At 50.6% G+C, this 21837-nt stretch overlaps 1 protein-coding gene across 5 annotated transcripts in view; it reads right to left on the reverse strand.

The window, feature by feature from the left end:
- Positions 1 to 21837, reverse strand: part of SHC3 (SHC adaptor protein 3) — a 96795-nt gene that overhangs the window by 48848 nt on the left and 26110 nt on the right. For all 5 annotated transcript variants that reach the window (XM_045467473.1, XM_045467474.1, XM_045467472.1 and 2 more), the window contains one exon: positions 20570 to 20640. In XM_045467473.1, coding sequence (XP_045323429.1) covers positions 20570 to 20640 — 71 coding nt within the window. The remainder of the gene's footprint in view (positions 1 to 20569; positions 20641 to 21837) is intronic.

The following is a 21837-nucleotide window of genomic DNA, read 5'->3' on the forward strand; positions in this document are numbered from 1 at the left end:
TCCGGACTCACGAAGACGGACTCCGCCGTGTAGGAGGGTGGCTCGCACATGAACACACGTACACGTACACACGTGTCATGGAGAGCCAGCACCCCCAGCAAGGGGGACAGCTGGCCTCTGTCTTCACGCCCCTCGTCTCTCTGAGCCACTCCCCCTCAGATGTCAAAGCCATTCTTCCCATTTGGAAAAAAAATAACGAGGACAAAAGGAATTAAGTTCAGAGAAGGTGTCTAACTCTTCCCAGAATCACACCGTATTAGAGGAGTCAAACTCCGAATTAGATCCTCCGGGCTCCAAAGCCAAGCTTTGGCACACGTGGTCTCTTCTAAGACTCATGTAATGCACACGATGACCCGGGGCCACACTGCCATCAGCCCCACAAGAGTGAGCAGGCATGCACCCCAGGTATCACGGGAACGAGGGGTGCCCCCCACCAGGTCAGCGCAGCACTGGGCATGGCCCCTGTGCCCTGTGTCTTTGTCTCTCATGAGAACGCAGCATGCCGGGCTTGTCCTGGAAAGCTCCCCAAGGACACTGTCATGAACATACACCAAGGGCTGGCACCCAGGCTGGTTGCGCCAGGCCAGGAGGGACTCAGACGCGCATCCCATGCACCCATGCACAAGGCATAGGCGAGAAGATACATCACTGTCCATCTCGCTCTCCACCCACGGCCACGGCCACGGAGCCAGCACTGGGGCCGGCCCTTCCCTCCCTCGGGCTGGAGTGTGTGCACAGCAACCCAGACCCACGGGCGGCGGGATGGGCAAGGAGAAGAGCCAGTCCCGCTGCGTGGGCCCAGAGCTGATGAGAGAGGGCGACACCAGTCACATGGAGTGAGGAGGAGGAGGCAGGTCCACGTCCAGCCCTTGTGACATGGCGAAGGCCTGGAGAAAGACAGGATCTCCGCTCAGGTGCAGGGCCAGAGGGGGACGCCATTTGTTCCTAAGCACAAGCTGACGCCCTGGTATTCCGGGGGCACAGCGGACAGAGGGTGACCCAGAGCATGACCCAGGACGGGGAGCCAGGAAAACAGGCCAGAAGCCACACGGCTGGTGCCTTAAATCCGGAAGGGGTTATGTTGTTGAAGAGACGCGAGGGGAAGATGTCTGGGGCAGATAAGAGGTTTTGTGACACAGACAGACACGGAAGAATCTCTCAGGAGCAGCGCATCAACAGAGAGACGCGGGGCGAAGGGGGATCCCATGCATGTGGATGCCAAAACCGCGGCCGCAGCGACAAACGAGGCGTGCTCGCGTGAAGACAGCAGAAAGCGTCGCTGGAGGACAGAAGCAGGACCCGCACAGGCAGAAACTCGTGCCACGTCCTGGACATAAGGTCGTGGTATCATTAAGTATAATTCTCCCCAAAACAGTTATGATCACCTCGATCGTAAATGCAATCCTGATGAGATCGTTCTGTGCTGAACACTACGATGTCAGAACACAGAAGAAAGTTGGAAAATGATGAAGAATTCTTTTTAGTCGACAAGAAAGCACAGCAAAGGGTGACGGGTCCCACCAGGGCGGATGTGTCTATGGATCAGAACCGCACACGTATCAGTGTCCAGGAGCACCTCCAAATGCCCAAGGGAATTGAGGGGACGAGACGGAGGCATCTCGAGTCCACGGGGGAATCCGGGCTGGGCACAGTGGCTATCTTGTCACAGGTGGCATGAAAATCCAAATGTGAAAAGTAAATACAAATACTAGAAGATCATCGGCGTAATCTCCCCACGAGGGAGATATTCAAGACAGGAACACGAGCCTTGATAAGCACACTCTAATTTAAAAGTTTCGGGGCGCCTGGGTGGCGCAGTCGGTTAAGCGTCCGACTTCAGCCAGGTCACGATCTCGCGGTCCGTGAGTTCGAGCCCCGTGTCGGGCTCTGGGCTGATGGCTCAGAGCCTGGAGCCTGTTTCCGATTCTGTGTCTCCCTCTCTCTCTGCCCCTCCCCCGTTCATGCTCTGTCTCTCTCTGTCCCAAAAATAAATAAACGTTGAAAATACGCAGAGACTCTTAATTCATGAATATCTGAGTTGATAAACTGAAGCTTAAAAGAGTCTTCAGGGGCTCCTGGGTGGCGCAGTCGGTTAAGCGTCTGACTTCAGCCAGGTCACGATCTCGCGGTCCGCGAGTTTGAGCCCCGCGTCGGGCTCTGGGCTGATGGCTCAGAGCCTGGAGCCTGTTTCCAATTCTGCGTCTCCCTCTCTCTCTGCCCCTCCCCCGTTCATGCTCTGTCTCTCTCTGTCCCAAAAATAAATAAAAACGTTGAAAAAAAAAAATTTTAAAGTTTCACTGTAATGCAAAATATTTCCAGCACACGCCCAGCGTGCAAAACACTGCCACGAATTACTAAGAAAACAGAGGGGAGCCCAGCAGAAAAGTGGACAAGGGATGTCAACAGGGAATTCACTACAAAGGACTCCAAGCCGGCACGTAGGTAAGAAGGACACGTTTCCGGCACGTGAAACCCTCAAAGTCCAGCAACAGCAACGGCGTCTGACCGTAAACCTGGTTAAAATGAACGATGTAAAAGGGGCAACGGAGCCACAACCAGGGCTTATCACGTGTCCGCTAAGTGGTCCCGCTGTACCACTGCGAGGGCATTAATCTCCCAGCGTGGAGTCCGCACGATCTCCATTTTGCGGGTGAGAACCTAAGACCAGAGAGGTTAGGAGGCCTGCCTGAGGCCGCACAGCTGGGAGAGGGAGGTGGACCCAGCCTGCCACACGAGCCGGACACCTGGCCCAAGTCAGCTGCAAACCCCCCACCCCCCCACCCCCGCCACTGCGAGAGCAGGTGTGAGCTCCGGCAGGCGGCTGGGGAATAAAACACTGATGGCCACGGGGCCCAGTGATTCCGTCTCTGGGTATACACGCCGGAGGACTAAAAACAGCGTCTCGAACAGGTGTTTGCACACCCGTGTTCACAGCAGCCTGACTCACAACAGCCAAACAGTGGGCCCAGTGCCCACTGGCCAGGCGGGTGGGTAAAGCAAATGTGGCCCATCCATCCAGGGAAACACCACTCAGCCTTGGAAAGGCAGGGAAGTCTGACACCTGCTCCAACATGGATGAACCTTGAGGACATTGTGCTAAAGGAAATAAGCTAGTCACAAAAAGACAAATGGCCCTTGAACAACCCAGGGGTTAGGGGTGCAGACCCCCCCACAGTTGAAAATCCATGTATAACCTCTGGCTCCCCAAAATTGTAACCAGTAACAGCCCAGTTGTTGACCGAAAGGCTTACTGATCACGTCAACGGTGGATTAACACGTATGTGATATCCTGCCTGCATTCTCTCTACAAAGTAAGCCAGAGGAAAGAAAATGTTAAAATCGTAAGGCAGAGAGAGTACATTTAAGCGCTGGACTGGATTCATCGAAAACAATCCACGTCTAAGCAAACCCGTGCGGCTCAAACCGGTGTCGTTCAAGAGTCACTCCACTTCCACGCGGTGCCTGGAGTCATCAAATTCACAAGCACGGAACGTGGGTGGAGGGCGCCGGGGGCTGGGGAGGAGGCCTGGGGGGTTGGTTTTTATGGGGACAGGGTTTCAGTGTGGAGGAGACGGGTGGTGGGGACAGTGGCACAACACTGAAACCACACCTAAGGCCACTAAACTGTGCACTTAAAAATGATTCAAGTGGTAAAATTAAAAAAAAATTGTTTATTTTTGAGAGCAAGAGAAAGAGAGAGACAGAACACAAGCAGGGGAGGGGCAGAGAGAGAGGGAGACGCAGAACCCGAAGCAGGCTCCAGGCTCCGAGCTGTCAGCACAGAGCCTGACGTGGGGCTCGAACCCATGGACCGTGAGATCATGACCTGAGCCGAAGTCGGACACTCAACCGACTGAGCCACCCGGGTGCCCCAAAGTGGAAGAATTTTAAAGCAGCAATTAAGGAGAAGCCAGAAACCAGCCACCGCGGACCATGTGCTGTGCTCATGGGGTCGGGGCCTCGGCAGGGGCTCCCAACCACGGCCCGACCACCGGGCCCACGCAGCCCACTGAGATTCATACGAATTTTAACGTCTTCCTCCATTCTGAGCGTAATTAAATCTTCAGTATTTCCTGTCAAACGCATCATCATTTTCCGACGCACTTTTAGGCCCATAATGATAGAATCCCTGGTCAGACTATAAATAATTGAGCTGAGGCCCTTACAGACGTGATAACAGCTTCCGTGGGACGTCCTTCAGCACATCCTGTGCTCCGCTGCTATTAAAAGGCTCTGTGGGCGTCTGGCCACATGTCGGAAAGCGCTGCCTCACATGTAAACAAACCACAGCTACGAAATAATAAATAACATATATTTAGGCACGTACGTCTCAGAGGGTCAGGTTCTACCCCACTCCACGCGCTAACGTCGAATACGGAGGACAGTCGCACTCAGATGAAACAAGAATGTCGCCAAACAGACAAAATGGTGCCCACTGATGAGCGGGCGTAAGATGACTCTTGATTCCCCGAGAACCGACACCGTGTTACTTGCCTGTGTCCTAGACTCGGCGAGCCGGGGGGAGACCAGGACTCTGGCCCCAGCCTACCCACCCCTAAGCAAGGTCTGTGCTGGACTCGATTCCCCCGGATGTGAAGGGTCAAGTTCATCCCCATCACTGGACGGGGCAGTCTGGAGATCACACGTGCACCCGGCATAAAATTGAATTACTACGTGAGCCTGATCACTTAACTCTACCTCTGAGGGTATGGGGGACACGAAACCGCACACAGTGTGCTCGCAAAGTTGTGGAAGAAAACTCACCCTTCCGTTTTTCTGGTACTTCTGTTTTCGAAGCTTTCTCTAGTGGACGGGCACGTGCCATGTTCATAATGAAACAGAATTGAGGCTGGGGGCATGAAGGTTAGCGGAGCGTGGCGGTTTTAACCCGGGACACTGGGAAAAGTCTGAAGGCTCTCAGTCGTCCGAGTGTTGGGGCACATCTAGTGGGGGGGAGGTCAGGGGTGCTGCGGGATGTCCTAAAATGCCCAGAAGAGCCCCCACGACAAGGCATGACCTGGCCCCAGATGTCAGGGATGCCAAGGCCAGGGATCATCTCCTGTCCAGGCCCCTGGCCCGCCATGCTGGGCTCCCACGCCATCGGCACCAATAGGAACCGTCCACGGATGCTCCGTTCACACAAGAGAAGGGCGTCCCTGGAAGGTAGGCTCAGTGTTAAAATTGCTGACGGGAACACGCTGTAGGGACAGTCCCCCCTTCGCTGTCACCTCCCTGTCCTGCAGGTCCCAGGGCTCTGGACAGAGTGCGGGTGGGACAGGGGGTCTGGTGGTCACCTGTGCGAGGCTGATACCGCCAGACCCGGGGCCTGAGAAGGGGAAGAGGCTTTGCTGAAGCAGAGGAGAGTGCCAGGAGGGAGCCGCACAGGGCCACGGGGAGCAGGGCAGCCCCCCCGGGGCAAGCGCCCCTGCCAGTGGGACAGGCAGAGCCAGAAGCTCCACCAGAGCATGCACCGCAGGGACCCCGGGTCCTGGGGAGGTGTCCCAGAACCAGGACACCCGCCCACCCCTCCGGGTACCAGCGGGCAGCCCGGGGAGCAGGGCTCACTGCCTTAAAAGAACACCAGCCATAAACCACATCCTCTGAAGGAGGCAGGGTCAGACCCACTGCTCGGCTACACGCCTCTCTTACCTGATATTTTAGTGTGCTTAAATAAATTATAACAACTTATAGACTGGCCACTAGAATTTGCTCTCCAGCACTTAAAGTCTGTACTTCAAAAGGAGTTATAAATTGCCGATCTCGAAATTATCCAAGTCTTCATAAGCAGTAAATAAAAACTTGAAGATAAAGGCCACTATGCCACCACATTATCCTCAAAGAAAGCGGTGTTTTCTAAAATAAATGACTTTCAACGTGCTCAGCACACACAACCGTGCTAATTTTCACAGAAAAGGCCCTGGGGGCAGAAAGGAAGGAGAAGTGCTTTAATATCACCTTTTCCACACAGTTTGTCTCACTAATCACATCCTTGGGCCACCACTGTTAACCATTTGCTTTTCCTGACGTTCCATCTTTAGCTATTTCCCTCGACTCCTGAAAATTTAAGATTTTGATGAGTATTATTTGACTACCTACTGTGCTGGGCTCTGAGATTCTGGAGGGCCCTTCTGGGATGCCCCGTGGCCTTGATGGGCTCTGAGAACTCCTCACCCGGAACTCATCAAGGCAACTCAGACTGTGCATTTAGGAGGCCATGTGGCCCCATCTCCCTGCCCCGCCGCATTTAGACACTTTAGACTTTGTTCTTTCCCAATAATGACCAACAATATGAATAGATTTTGATGAGGGGGAAATGCTTATGATTCTAAGGGAGGATCCGTGAACATAACCTTTTGTGTACAGTCTGAACATTATTATATCAAGCCTGCATGTAAAAAATACACCTTCACTAAGTCATCAAAACTGACATCGCTATGGAGACAAAGTGACCTCACACGCCTACTAACGCACACTGAGAAGGACACAATTTCTATTGTTTACTGCCAGAAACATATAAGCTAAGAGAAACAGACAGTTAAAATTAAGGCAAATTCTACAAAATACCGGGTGTGTACTTCCAATAAATGTCCAGAAAGACAAAGAAAGGCTGGGCAGTTGATGCAGTGGAAGGGAGCCCAGAGCCGCGACAACCACATACGGTGCGTGGTCCTGGCTGGAGCATTACCCTGATACCAAAGCCAGACAAGGACACCACAAGAAAATTGTAGGCCAACACCCCTGGTGAACAGATGCAAAAATCGTCAAGACAGCAGCAAATCAAACTGAACAGTACATTAAAAGGATCATTCACCATCATCAAATGGGATTTAGTCCAGGGATGTAAGGATGGTCTGCAAATCAAGGGACATGATACACCACAATTTACAAAATGAAGGATGAAAACCACACGATCACCTCGGTTGATTCAGAAGAAGCATTTGACAGAATTCAACATCCACTCGTGATAAAAACTCTCAGCAAACTGGGTATACCGGGACTGTATTTCAGCCTCATAAAGATCATGTAGGACGAGCCCTATATTACACTCGATGCGGAAACAGTGTGAGCTTTTTCCCTGAGATCAGGAGCAAGACAAGGATGTCCACTCTCTCCACTTTTATTCAACATAGCATTGCTTTTCCAGAATTATTTTGGCTATTCTAGCTCTTGACTGTTCTATATACATTGAAGAACTAGCTTATTGATTTCCACAAAAAGCTCAATGGGACTTTGATTAGAATTGTATTACATCGCTAGATAATTTTTAAAGATTTTTATGTTTTAACAATGCAGTTTTTAAACCCGTGAACATAGTCTATAACTCCATTTATTTAGATCCTTCTCTCATCAATGTTTAGTATTTTGTTGCATATAAATCTAGGATGTGCTTTGCTAAAATTAACACTAATTCATGTTTTTGTGCTATTGTATATGGTCCTTTCAAATTTCCATTTTTCAGTTAATTTCTGCAACCTTGCTAAACTCCCTTGTTAGTTCTAGAAGCTTTTATATAGTTTCTTCAGGATTTTCTGTGTAGATGACTGTGTCATATGCAAATAGAGATTGTTTCATTTTTCCCTGTCCGATTTGTATGCCTCTTACATTTTTCTTGTCTTATCACACTAAGATCTCTAGTACAGTGTTAAATAAAAGCTGCTAACTATGAAGTTGCCTGCAGGGTTTTGTGGATGTCCTGCCATCAGGTTAAGGGAGGATCTTTCTATTCCCAGTGTGTTGAGAGTTTTTATCATAAACGTATGTTGAATTCTTGCAAAGTCTTTTCTTTACATATATTTGCTTTTCATATTTTTTTCTTTTTTAGTCCGCTGATACGGGAAATTACATTGTTTAAATTTTTCATGTTGAGCCAACTTTACAATCTCTGGATAACCCTTCCAGTATATGTTGTATTATTTTTTGATAAATTGCTGGATCCAACTTGCTACCATATTGTTGGGGTTCTGTGTCTAAGTTCACAAGGTTTTGGGTTTTTTTCTTGTAATGCCTTTGTCTGGTTTTGGTACCCAGATAATGCTGGCCCCCTAAAACAAACTGGGAAATGTTCCTTTCTGTTTTCTGGAAAAGATCGTGAAGAATAAATCTTATTTCTTCCTAAGTGTTTGGTAGAATCTATCAGTGGTACCATGTGGCTTTAGAGTTTTCTCCATGGGAAGATTTGTTTGTTTGTTTTCACTATGGATTTTATTTCTTTAACAGATATAGGCCAATTCAGATTATCTATTTTTTTTCTTTAAGCCACTCTGGTAGTTTTATCTTTCAAGGAATTTGTCCATTTCATCTAAATTATTCAATTTATTGGCATAAAGTTGTTCATAATATTTCCTTATTATCCTTGCAGTGTCTGTGGTATCTGTGGTAATGTCCCCTCATTCATTCCTGCTCTTGGTTGTCTGAATTTTCTCTCTCTTCATTATTGATCTAATAGTTTACCAATGTTAGTGTTTTTTCCTTAAAAAAACCTACCTTTTGGTTTCAAATATTTTCTCTAATCTTTTTCTGATTCCAATTCCATTGACTTGCAATGCTCTTGAAATGGCCTAAAGAACAATAAAACTTAGCGAAAACACAGCAATGATTCTGAGCCAAGAAATGGTTCACTATATTCAGACTCCGAACTGGAAAAGAGTTTCAGGGATATCTTTTTCATATTGCTTATATTTTCCTTTTAACAGATGTACAGGTGTTATTTTTTTTTTTCAACGTTTATTTATTTTTGGGACAGAGAGAGACAGAGCATGAACGGGGGAGGGGCAGAGAGAGAGGGAGACACAGAATCGGAAACAGGCTCCAAGCTCTGAGCCATCAGCCCAGAGCCCGACGCGGAGCTCGAACTCCCGGACAGCGAGATCGTGACCTGGCTGAAGTCGGACGCTTAACCGACTGCGCCACCCAGGCGCCCTACAGATGTACAGGTGTTATAATGATATAAATCTGTGCCTGCAAACACCCAAATTGATTCTAAGTGATATTAAAGCATTGTGTTATATTTTAACAGGCAGTGCTTTTCTTTTAATGGTTACAAAATAATTAGTTGGGTTTTTTTTTAAAGGAGATGGTATTTTATAGTAGACGAAATGTGGTGTCTTCAAGACTTCCAGTGAGGAATGAGCCTGTAGAACAGTTCACACAATGTGGTCCTATAGCTCAGGGCACACATGGACACTTCTTTGGCTGAACGTTTGGCCTTGAGGCATGGACAGCGGGCCAGGAGAGTGAGGCGGTACGCAGGTCGGCATGGCTGTGCAAAGGAAGAGTGATAGGGTGTCATGAGGAATAGATTTAGAAAGGTATGCTGAGGCAGGTCAAGTAGAACACTGGCTGCTAAATTAAGAATTTTCCATTGTATTCTGCAAGTAATGGATAAATAGGGAGTAATATGTCTCAGGCACACTAACCCATGAGCCGGTGCCCAGGGAATTGAAGGAGAGAGCAGAAGGAAGGAAAGTACTCAAGGGGCTGCCCAGGGAGAGCCCACAAGCCCCAGCGGTTGAACAAGGGAGAAGATGAGGCAGGACAGTCCCGGTTTCTACTCTGGGAGAAGGTGTGGGTTGTCGTTACAAGCATCCAGGAGATGTGAGCTGGCCCGACAGTGGTGTTGGAGGTGAGGTGGTGGGAGGTGAGAACAGGAGGCAGAGATACGATGCTCGGGATCTGGCAACTGACTGAGCAGCTGTGTCCAGGAAGACATACCAGTACAGGGCCGGACTCAGAAGAAGATCCAGAGGTGCGGACACAGATCTGTGGCTTATGCACCCGGAAGTGTTATGTAAACCAATGAGATGACCAACACGGACAAAACATCACGAACACGAAAATGTCGAAATCCGCGAACATGTCTCGAGCTCTCCCACGCACTAGACAGCATGTTAAGTGCTTTTGAGATATTAACTCGATCATCGCTCGACCCTGTCAGGAGGTACCATAATGATTCCCATTCTAAAGATGGAGACACAGAGACACAGAGAATTTAAGTCACTTGCACAACCACACAGCTGGAACGTGGTTCAGCACACACAGAAGCCCAGATCACCTGACTCTAGAACCTGTAACATTTGACCAATGTCTGCAAAGGCAAGGAAGTCCTTACGGAATGATACAGTTGGGGGGCAAATGAACTCAGAGAAAGAGACAGAAAAGGAGCAATCAGAGAGGTGCGTCCTGACACAAATGTGCTTCTGGCATGGGGATTATAAATACACACCATGCCAGATGGTCCTTAAGGAGAGTATGGAGTGAATGCCACGTATTCATCTCGTGGATTCTATTTAAACCATTGTGAGCCACCGAGTCAACTATGCTCTCCATTTTTAAAATTTCTGGATGAGTGGGATCACTTGAAAAAAAAAATGGACTCATTTTCAAAGCGGTGGTTTCATAGATGGGAGTTGCAAACAGTTCAGAAGTTAAAGATAAAATCTGGAGCACCGCGTCTCCAAGGGTGGTCCCTGGGCCGGGTCAGAAGCTTCTCCTGAAGACTTGTTGCAAATGCAAATTCTCAGCTCCCACTCCAGACCCACCAAATCAGAAACTCTGGGGGCGGGTCCCAGCCGTCTGCTGTCACAAGCTGTCCACGTGACTCTGAAGTGTCAAAGTTTGAGAACCACTGCTCTAGAAAATAAGATGATCTGTTCATGTGCATCAAATCTTTGGAGTCCCCGCCCCAGGTCAGAGCGCTGACAGAGCACAGATCAGCCCTGTGGCCCCTCTGTGCCCAGCCTTCTGGGTTCTGAAAGGAATCCAGACTTTTTGGGGGAGCCCAGGTCAGGTTGGGTGGGGGGGTCCTCTCCTTCTGGTGCAAAATGGCAGAGAAAACACGAAGATCTTCTGTGCACGCTGCCTTCATCCAGAGATCTTAGCAGGGTCACCTCGGGGGGTCACCTGGCCTTGCCCCAACCCACCGCGGCAGAATCCCACAGGAGGGCATCATGGCATTTAACAAAGTTTCTTCATCCTTAGCCTGCAAAGTGAGATGTGTCCTTCCTGAGCAGAAAGTTCCACCAGGAGACAGCTGAATAAGCTGTCAAAGAAGGAGACAGACAGACAGATCCCGAGGCTTTGTGTGGGAGGCTCTGCCCGCTCCTCAGCCTGCTTTGCTGGAACTTGTAGACGCCGTGTCTAACCCCCTCTCTGCATCTCAGTGACAGCCGGGCTTGCCCTGGCCAGCTGCCCTTCCTTGCCAACCCTGCACCCTGTGAGAGCCTGGCTCACCTGTGCAGTCCAGGGGCTACCCACGCCCATCCATACCTGCCCAACCCCCACGCCCCACCCAGGAGACTGTCCCTAGGACCATCTCCCCACCCTGGCTCCCACGGACAGGCCCCTGGCTGGATGTTCTCATGCCCATGGGCGGTGACTGCCTGCCCTCAGTGGCAGACGGCTACATCACTTGCCCCTGTGCTCAGAAAGTTGTAACGACAAGGCCATCCTAACGTGGTGTTAACCAGGCCTTGAAAGGAAAGGGGAGAATGGAAACAGAAGGGCGTCCAGATTTTCCAGGGGGGGGAGAAAATGGGAACCAGACTGGTTTACTCGGGTGTTCCGGGCCAGAAGAGGAGGAAGCATTTCCCCCCCCCCCCCCCGACAGCTTGGAGAAAAACATGGCGCCTTCCCCTTCACCGGCCCACCCACCTGGCTCGTCCTTCCTCACCTCCCTCATCCCTGAACCCCGTCCCACCCCACCCCACCGTGCCCCATTCTGTCCCCCACTCACGTCAAGCTGGCTGACTCGGTGAGGGTCTCATCCTTTCTATACACCACCCGCGTGAAATTTTTTGTTAAGAACGCTCTAATTACATTTCCTCCTATTCTTTGGAGAAATTTAACGGGCAGTTGTGGAAGCACAGGAGACCAGTCCCAGGATGAGCCAAAGAAGCAGGACAGGGGCAGAGTCCTCACGGACCTCGAGGGCCTCACGCAGACCCTGCTCTCGAGTTCCTTCCCCCTGTGGCTGCTCAGACCACTGCTCCACTGTGGTCAGGAAGGGCGTCTGCAGTGAGCCCCCTCCTCCAGCAGGGCCTCCGAGGTTTGCCTGGCTCATGCTTCCTGAAGCCGCACCCCTCCCTCATCCCCGATGTGGCTACAGTGCCGCTCCAGAGCCCGTCTGACACCCACCGCTCTGGCTCGGGCCTCTGCAGCTGCGTCCCAGCCTGCGAGGTCTTGGTGGCGTGACCTTGCCCATCCTGTTGGCTCACGCCTGTCTGGGAAGCTCACGGCCAGGTTTGGGGCTCCTCAGAAAAGCCCTGCACGTGGCCGTCCCTCCTGCAGATCACTCTGCCGGGTGGCACGAAATTGCCCACATCTGACCGTGTTCACCTTCTGCATCCACAAAAATGTCAAGGTCATGTGGTTTCTCGCACCCTACTCGTGTCTACGTCTGTGTTGATCTTCTCTCTCCCCGCAAGAGAAGGCGAGCTCTTGGGGCGCCTGGGTGGCGCAGTCGGTTAAGCGTCCGACTTCAGCCAGGTCACGATCTCGCGGTCCGGGAGTTCCAGCCCCGTGTCGGGCTCTGGGCTGATGGCTCGGAGCCTGGAGCCTGTTTCCGATTCTGTGTCTCCCTCTCTCTCTGCCCCTCCCCCGTTCATGCTCTGTCTCTCTCTGTCCCAAAAATAAACGTTGAAAAAAAAAAAATTAAAAAAAAAAAAAAAAAAAAAAAAAGAGAAGGCGAGCTCTTACTCCGGGCTTTCTGACCAACATCTCAACGGTGGCCGGATGTGCCATGCGATAGACACGTAGTCGGTGGCCAAAGGACCAGCGCGCTGAGCCTGGAACACAGTAGGTGCTCAACGCCGGGGTCCTATTCGCGATTATTATTACTACTATCAGCCGCTGGCAAAGCAGGGACACAGAATGAAATACTAGAAATACTGCTCGAGTGAAGGCGATGCCTTCTTACTAAATATTTTACTCTTCTCAGTAACTTACAGTCTTTCTCTTCAGCTGGAAAAAATACCCTGGACCGAACTGGTGTTGATCATTAGTAATAGTATCAATCAGCAAATAATATTACAGATTAAGCATCATATTGGTTATTATTATAATATTATTAATTATAATTATATAATTATAATAAAATAAATACGTAATACATAACATGATAAATTTTAACATATACCATATAATATATATGAAATATATATTTACAAGGTATAATCGATATAATTAAATGTTATATTTATTAATATGTATATAATATGCAATTAAATATAATCAAATATCATTTATTAATGTATAATTAAGTTTAAATTTAACTCAATTAAATTAAATATATTAAATTTAATATCAAATGCTATTAAATATAATTATTAATTATAATTATAATTATAATTATAATATTAATTATAATTATAATTATAATATTAATTATAATTATAATTATAATATTAATTAATTAATATATTAATTGACAGACCCTGTCAGGTGTGCTAAGCACAGGCCAGGGCAGCCCCAGAACTTCGTGGGTCCCGTTGCTAAGACCCTCGATACGTCTCCCAGATGGTTCCATTCGCACCCGCGTGTGAGGATCCCGAGCCCACAGAGGTCATGAGTGGCTGGGAAGTGGTGCTGGGCTGGTGTCCAAGGGTCCCTGGACGCACCCCGTGCACACAGGGTTCTGCCACGAGGGGTCGGGACCAGGACAGCTGCTCAGGCGGGCAGAGACTGAAAAATCTGATTCAGATGGACGGGCCAGGAGCCGTCACCCCACTGCCCCAAGCCCACTCTGGCTCACAGGGTGGTGCCCGTGACCCCACCATGCTGTCCCGGGGGCCCGAGCCCGGCACAGGCCGCTCCGATGGAGGCTCGTCCGGCATCCTCAGCCAGGCCAGGGTGCCCCCACATTGTGGGCCTCTGTCCTCTGCCCGGGGCAATCCTCAGTTTAACTCAACTTAGCGGAAGGCAGACAGTGGGCAAATGCACCAGTGCCCCATTCCCTCCATGGGAGAACGAGGCCGGCCAGTGACGGGGGTCTCTGTCCGCGACCCCTTCCTGCTCCCCAACCCAGTCTCCCTAAACACCCTCCAAAATACCTCAGGTCCGCTCAGGGCCCAGAATCAGGCACGAGTGCATGCGGGTCCGGTCAAGGGAACAATCCTGGACACCCTCCCCATGCATGGCCTGTGCTGGCTGTTTCCAGAAGTAACGTCTTTAATGCTCCCCAAGTGAGTGAATCTGTCAGCGTGCATTACGGAAGCAGAGACTGGACACAGAAACGAGGCCCGTAGGAAAGTAGACCCCGCCTCCCTTTGCCCCCGGGGCCGGCCTGGCATCCTAACGGCAGCCAGCCAGCCGGAGGCGGGACTTCAGCTGGGTGCACACGGCCCCCCTGTTCCCTCTCCACTCCGGCTCCGTACCGTGGCGCACACCAGAATCACGGCAGAGTCCGAAAGACAGAACCCCGTGTGGGGCCGGCGGAAAGGATTTCAGGGGTAACCGCCCACACCCCAGACACCCTCGTCGTCTGGCTTCAGAGCCCAGCCCTGTGTAAGCAACGGCCTCGGTCCTATGCTTCCTTTGGATCTGCCTTGTAGTCGGGGGAGGAATCCACTGGCTTAAATGTGCCCTCCTCCAGGAAGTCTTCCCAGACTAGCTCAGGCCCTCGGGATGCTCTCCCGAGTTTCTGTGGTACTTCAGCATGCCTGCACCGAACGCCTGCCCGACTGCCTTGTGACTCGGGGCCTCCAATGAGGTGTGGACCTGTGCCTGGTACATCCTCACACGCAGATGCAGACGAAGGAGACACGAGGCACGAGGTTATCCTGGGGGTGGTAAGACTGAGTAGTGATGGACCGCGAGGCAGGAGGACTCAGCTTTACTCCAGAGCCGGGTGTGCGTGCACGCAGGGAGCTGGCGTTTTCAAAAAAGACTCCTAAACGGAGAACACGCCAGCTCCCCCCCCGCCAGGCCTCACCCCGGGGGTACGGGGCTGCCAGAGGCTCGGCCCGTGAAACACGTTCAGAATGAGTAAATTTAGAATGAAGCAGTCAGGCTAAAGTCACAGAGAGCGGCTGCGCGCTCCCCGCGTAGCAGGGATGGGTGGGCAGACCGTTCACACCGCCGTCTCCTTTCTATTTCTGACAGTCAACCCGCCCCGGGGAAGATCTTTACAGATTTGCTCCTCTTCCGGCCCGCTGAACTTCCACCGACGTTAGAGGTGTTTACTTTGCAGCGGGAGGGGAGCCCCACAACACCATAACCGAGTGTTCTCGCTGCAGCGATCGGGCCGCACCGGGCTCCCCCCCCCCGTGCCATGCGTAAAGCACGCGTCTTAAATCCACGGATCGGGTGGATGTTCCAAGACAGGACTTTCCGGATTGCTTCCTCTGGGTCTGCAAACTGAGAAAATAACAGAACCAAGCCCTGCCCACGTGGCGGGGCGTGTGGAGCCCCCACCGCTGTTCTCAGATCTGTGCAGAACATGCCTGAGCCCACCGTCCTGTGTCTCCGTCACTGTCCCGGGCAGGGTGATGCAGGCGGACCACTCTGCCAGCCGCTGGGAGCACCAACGCCTTATCTGCCCTTCTTCCTCCGTGTCCGTCTCTGGCCACAGCAGCTGCCCAGAGCCTGGGCATTGCCCCGAGCCCGGCACGGCCTCTGTAAGCACAGATACCTCGTCAGCAAATGCGGCCTGTCCCCACACCACACAGTACACACTTGCCACGGTGGCCACGCCACACCGCCGTGTGGGAGGCGTGACGGGAAGGGTTCTGGGGGCCGCCGGTGCAGGTGGGGGGGCCTCTCGCTTGCAGGACGTGTGACCAGGGCACACGCGGTCTCAGGAAGGCTGCCACACACACGAGAGGAAACGCAGCGGACTGGGGTGGAATGCACACAGATGACGGACTAGGTGGTGGAATTTTGACCTCGGACTTTGTCTTCTTTAAGGGCTCGTAGAAAACCCTGGGAGCCCGCAGTGACCGGAGAGGAGGGAGCATTGCGACTCAGAGAAGGGGGGTGGACAGAGTCTCAAGGCCACGCCGAGGCTGAAGATGGGCCCCTCCGAGCACAGGACGGGAGAGAGACCACTCTGGAAGCCAGGCCACATCCTCTGCTATCACGAGCCCCCACGATCACAGCGCCACGTCCCCGGGCCTCTGTCCCCGGGTTGTCATCTCGCCAGTGCGTGCTTGCTAGTTTGCTCAGGCTCAAGACCCTGCAGCCACCAACTAACTGCCCGGCACTTTCAGACCAAGGTCACGCCTTCTGAACACAGTCCACGCGTGAAACATCAGACAGAAAACACGGCAATGTCACAGCGTTCCCACCAGCGGGCCGACGGCGACTTCCACTTTCACTGCCCTCTGCCCCGTGCTGACAACGTGAACAGGTTGTGGCCACGCGGCAGTGAACCGACCCCGACAGACGGCATCAGCCACGAACGTCTCCCGAGACCCCACTGATATGCTGGAACAGAACAAAAGGGAAATACCTTCCCAAAAGGCACAGGCTTTGATTTTGATTTTCAGACTAAATAGACTTGGTGCCTTTTTATAGAGATTCTTCCAAGCATGCTGATTCTGGGTGTGTGCACCAGAGGAAATACTGGGGGGCAGGTCACATCCGCAGGGTGGTGGGCCTAACCAGGCTCTTTGGGGTCCACTGAAACTACAACAGCTTTTAGAATGAAAACAAACAGGCCACCTGAGTGGCTCAGTCAGTTAAGCATCCGACTTCGGCTCAGGTCACGATCTCGCAGTGCTCGAGTTCGAGCCCCACATCGGGCTCTGTGCTGACGGCTCAGAGCCTGGAGCCTGCTTCCGATTCTGTGTCTCCTTCTCTCTCTGCCCCTTCCCTGCTCACGCTCTGTCTCTCTCTGTCTCTCAAAAGTAAATAACATTAAAAAAAATTTTTTTACATAAACAAAATGAGGAAAACAAACAAACGAAACCCCACGAAACTAGATTCCATTATTGACGGACCCTCCACAATTCGGAAGAATGAGTTTATGTTAGGACAACGTGCTGAACCTGAGCTCATCCAGAAGTGCAGCAAAGTCACACGTGGCTGAGTCCACATGCCTACGTGACCTTTATCTGGGGAGTCTAAGCGGTGCGGGAGGTCAGCCGGGGTCAATGACACCCAACAACACACGTCAGATGTTTGCATTTGTGGCTGAAGACAGGTCACGTCGCTGAGTGCTCTGGGCTTAAGTGTGTATATATTCATAACCTTCCGTGTCCTAAAAATGGCTTACGATGACCCCCAATAATAGGTAAAATTTAACACGATAAATAAGATAAAAATGAGCAGATGAGGAAATCAGAGGAAAGGAGGAAGGACAGGGCCGGTCCAGTGACCAAAGGCGCATGGGGAGCTTCCTATCCATGTGGAGGGCGGGCCCGACGGGCAGAGAACACGATCTCCCCCGTGACCTCCCTGTCTGACATGGTTCGTCCCTCTGTAACACCGTTCAACACCCCCGCCTCCCACGCCGTGACAGGTGGGAGCATCTTCGGAGAGGACGTTTCAGGGAGGCACACGATGTGGTCCCCTCGCGCGGTCCTCTGAAGGTCGGGCTCAGGCCAGGCAGGCGACTCGCTGGGACAGTGGGTGCCCACCACCGTTGGCCACCATAACCTCGTTTGGAAACCAGTGGCAGATGAAAGCAGAGGTCTCTGATTGACGCCCAGCCGGGGAGCTGGTCCTCCCTGCTTGGGACCCCCCCTCAACTGTCCGCCTCGGTGACACCAACTGGAGACCCTCACTGACGCCCCTCAGGGGCTGTGCGGTACACTTTGTAGGCCCCGCCCACTGGGCACCCGATTTCCCACAACAGCCACTGATGTGGGCATTATGCCTGTATGCCTTTCCACACAAGTGGAAAATTGCAGAGGGGGGCTCCATGTACAGGACAGGACGTCCCTCCACGCGGCAGGCAGTCCCCAAGGCTCTGCCCAAAGCGTTAGGGGTACAAGGTGATTAACAGCCACCACTGCAACTCAGAGTCGATGGCAACTTCTGGGATAGTTGTAGAAGCTATCTACCAGTAAAAGGTCGGGAACCCACGGGTGACTCTACCGAAGGCATGACGATCCACCTCAACTCAGACGGAACAGCACAAAACTACATTGACTCCAACAAAAGGACGCGCGGTTTGGCCGCCAGAGCCTCCAAAGACGCTTACATCCAAAACTTGAAACAGTGGAACAGAGGCGTAGTGAGTGGCTGGTTACTTGCTTGAGAAAATTTTGGGACGCCTGGGTGGCTCAGTCGGTTAAGCATCTGACTGTTGATTTTGTCTCAGGTCGTGATCTTGCCAATTGTGAGATCGAGCCCCACATCGGGCTCCACACTGACAGCTTGGAGCCTGCTTGGGATCCTCTCTCTCTCTCTCTCTCTTCCCCTCCCCAGCTCATGCTCACACACTCTGTCTCAAAATAAATAAATAAGCTTTATATGTATACACACACACACATATATATGTGTGTGTGTGTATATATATGTGTGTGTGTGTGCATATATATATATAATGTGTATACACAGACATATATATGTATATAGATAGACAAAAATTTTTTCGTGATGTCTGGGGAGCCTTTGGAAACACAACTTCCTAGAGCCTATTTAATAAAAGCTAACCACAACCTCACATTTTCTGGCAACCTTCCGAGACTGCCTTTAGTATTAAGAGAAAACCATGGCGGGAGAGAGCAGTCACTGGCCTGGTGAGCACTCAAAGACCCCAGGGGCCTCAGCAGCCCCACCGTGTGTCCAGCTACAAGACACTGCTGGGCATTCCTCTCCGGGAGGCAAAGGCTTCTTTCTGACATCGATTTGTCAGTTTCCTTCGAGGGGTCTCCAACTATTACCTAAAATAAGGACCGTGTCATGTGATATAAAAGCAAGGCAAGAGGCAGAAAGCATCGTGCAGACAAGCACACGTAGTTTTCAAAAAGCCTAATAAAGCCGAGGCTATTCTGGTGCAACCAGAATTCACCAAGTTTCCTGAGTCCCAGCACGGCACCCCCCCTCAGCCCATGACGCCGCCAGCCTTTGCCAGCGTCTAAATGGAACGGGATCGAGAAAGACACCTACTCGTCCAAATCCACCCATGTCTGTTCTCCAGTTTCCTCCCGCAGTGTCCTCACTACCTCTGCCCCAGAGAGTGCCGGGACCCCGATCAAGGGCACACAGGGACTGTTCACCCCCCTCCACCACCCACCGCTGGTCCCCAGGTCTGCGTCCCCACACCGGGAGGCCAGGAAGGACAGCCCACGGCGGCCGGCATACTGCACGTGCAGAGCTCCATAAATACATCCAGAGAATTTAAACGATACGAAAGCATCTCAGAAGGGGCAGGATCTGTTACAGGAATTCAGCAGAAATAGCCAACAGTTCTCTCTCACGAAACCGCCACCACCACGAGAAGGTGAACAGGCGTGTGTTCCCGTGGCCCAGACGCGGCCAGAGTGCCCTGCTCAGCGTGCCGCCTGCACCTGACACTTGGTGCGTGGGACAGACGGTTCGCTCCGCAAATGCTCCCGCTGGTTTCCGGAACGCTCCCGCTGCACGGTACCGCCCCTCTGCCTCGGCAAGGCCTGTAGGCCATCCTGTGCAGATCGATGGACACGATTCTGCCCTGAGTGCAGTTTACAATGCTGCTGTGTCCCCACCACACGTGTCTTGAGCCGCTTCATGAGGGACAGAAACGTCCCTTCTTTTGAACACAGATTTCTTCCGTGAGGAAGACATATCATTGTGGTATTTGCCACAATTAAAGCGTGTGCATCATTTACAGCTATTACTACAAATAATTACTTTCTAAAGCTCGAACGTTAGACTTTGGCTTGCTAACCCAAAGATAGACAATACAGTGACTTGACTGCCATAAACATGAGGCATTGTCTGAGGTCACTATTTAGATCAAATAATTCTACAAATACCAAAGCAAGCTAAGGTCACCCACGGAAATGTGCCATTTCATGAACCCTCCTGACTTTCCAGTTTTCCTCTTCCAGGTGACTCCAAACCAACATGTTTTAAAGGTATAAGCTCTAAAAGGTTACGATTTCATTAAAAACAATGCTTAAATACAGAACTGGCTCTCAGGAAGCTTAGAATCTAGTTGACGGTGGAGGATACATACCCCTGCTCAAAATCGCTGACCCCCTCAAAGAACCAACTGCTTCCTAAACTACTACTGCCATGAATATTTCTGCCTCCAATCCATGCATTTTATTCCCTGTGTATACAGTTGAAAATTCTCTCCTGACACATTTTTCTCTTTGGAAAGAAATAACACAGTTGAGTACACTTTAAAATATCAAGCTTGTATTAGGGCTTCGTGTGTAAAGAAACAATCACAAGCACCACGCATGTCTGAAGCTTCATTATAAAGAGAGCTTGGAAGGAGCAGGGAGTGTCCCCGAGGGTGCTCATGTCAGAGACGTGCATCACAGGTGGGGACGAACACTTGGAAATCCTGAATACCCTCCCTGTCACCGTCACCAGCACTCAAGGGGCAAAGTTTCCCTCGGAAATTTCTAGGCTGCAAACTCTGAAATCATTCCTTTCCAAAGTAAAATCATGGGAGTCCACATTCGAGAGGGCTTACCTGGTAATCTGTGTTCTTGTACTGAAGTCAAGAGACCTCATTGAGCGGAGAACTTCAATGCACCCCAAGTACTGGAAGGGGAAGAAAACGTAAATCATGAGCCCTGGGGACTGAGACGAAGAGACAGTTCTTAACTGTGTAAAGGGCGTTTTGGAAAGCCATATATATTTCTTAGATCTCATTTTATGTACATCATGAGGCTTTGTTATCTTCTGTAAAAGCAATAACCCACACCCTTACGAAACTAACCTCAGTGCCTATGTCGGTACTAGACTTGACTCTTCTGAGTTCCATTAGTATTTTCATTTTAGTTAGAGGTACATTTTTAAAACTTTGTGTTGAGTTGTAACATGTACCGTAAACCACACAAGTCTTAAATGCAGAATTCAATTATTGCCGAAACACGTACCTGCGTGTAACCACCACTCAGAGCCCAACATCCCAACATCGTATTTCTAGTCCTTTACGAAGGCCTAGAGGCTTATCATTTTTAAAGAAGTAATGAAAACGCTATAACACCAACATTTCAACCAATGGTAAACTTCATTGTTTAATAAATATACTTCGGGTTCCATGAACAAACTATACATTACCCTCATAGTTGCTTTCTTTTGGTTTACCAGAAAGCCCTCTCCTGCATTATATAACACAAACTTTCAGAAGTTCTAATTTACACATCTAAATTTGTAGCTAAATTTTTAATCAGTTTCACACATGTAAGTGCATGTGTGTATGTAAATATATGGACATAACGAAAGCTGTAGATAAACAACTAGCATGGTAGAGATACAATATTTGTGTTCCAAAGCCCTGGGGAGTTTGAAGGACAGATGTTTTATACCAATGCCTTTAAAATTAGACTTCGCAGGAAGAGACCTCATGGTGTATCACAGAAAAGACTGCATTTGAATTATTCAGAAAACCTGAATTGGAGCCTGACTCTGTCATATCTTGTTATGTAACTTGAAGCGAAACTTTAAAATTCTCTGAGCCTGAGCCTCTGTACCCATAAAATGTAACTACTGTTCCAACCATTGGGTGGCTCTGTGATGTCACCACCACCACCACCACATCACACGGTTGTTGGAACACCACCACCACGGTGGTCAGGAGGATACCATGAACAACGTCGTAGAGCCACACGAATCAGACGACCACCAGCACTGCAGAGGCACGTGATTACACTGACCAACATCACAGACCTACCTGTGGACCAGGACTAACACCATGGGACTACATGACTCTTACCGCCACCAAAGCACAGAGTT

Source organism: Leopardus geoffroyi, chromosome D4, assembly GCF_018350155.1.
Source record: "Leopardus geoffroyi isolate Oge1 chromosome D4, O.geoffroyi_Oge1_pat1.0, whole genome shotgun sequence".
NCBI classification, from domain to species: domain Eukaryota; kingdom Metazoa; phylum Chordata; class Mammalia; order Carnivora; family Felidae; genus Leopardus; species Leopardus geoffroyi.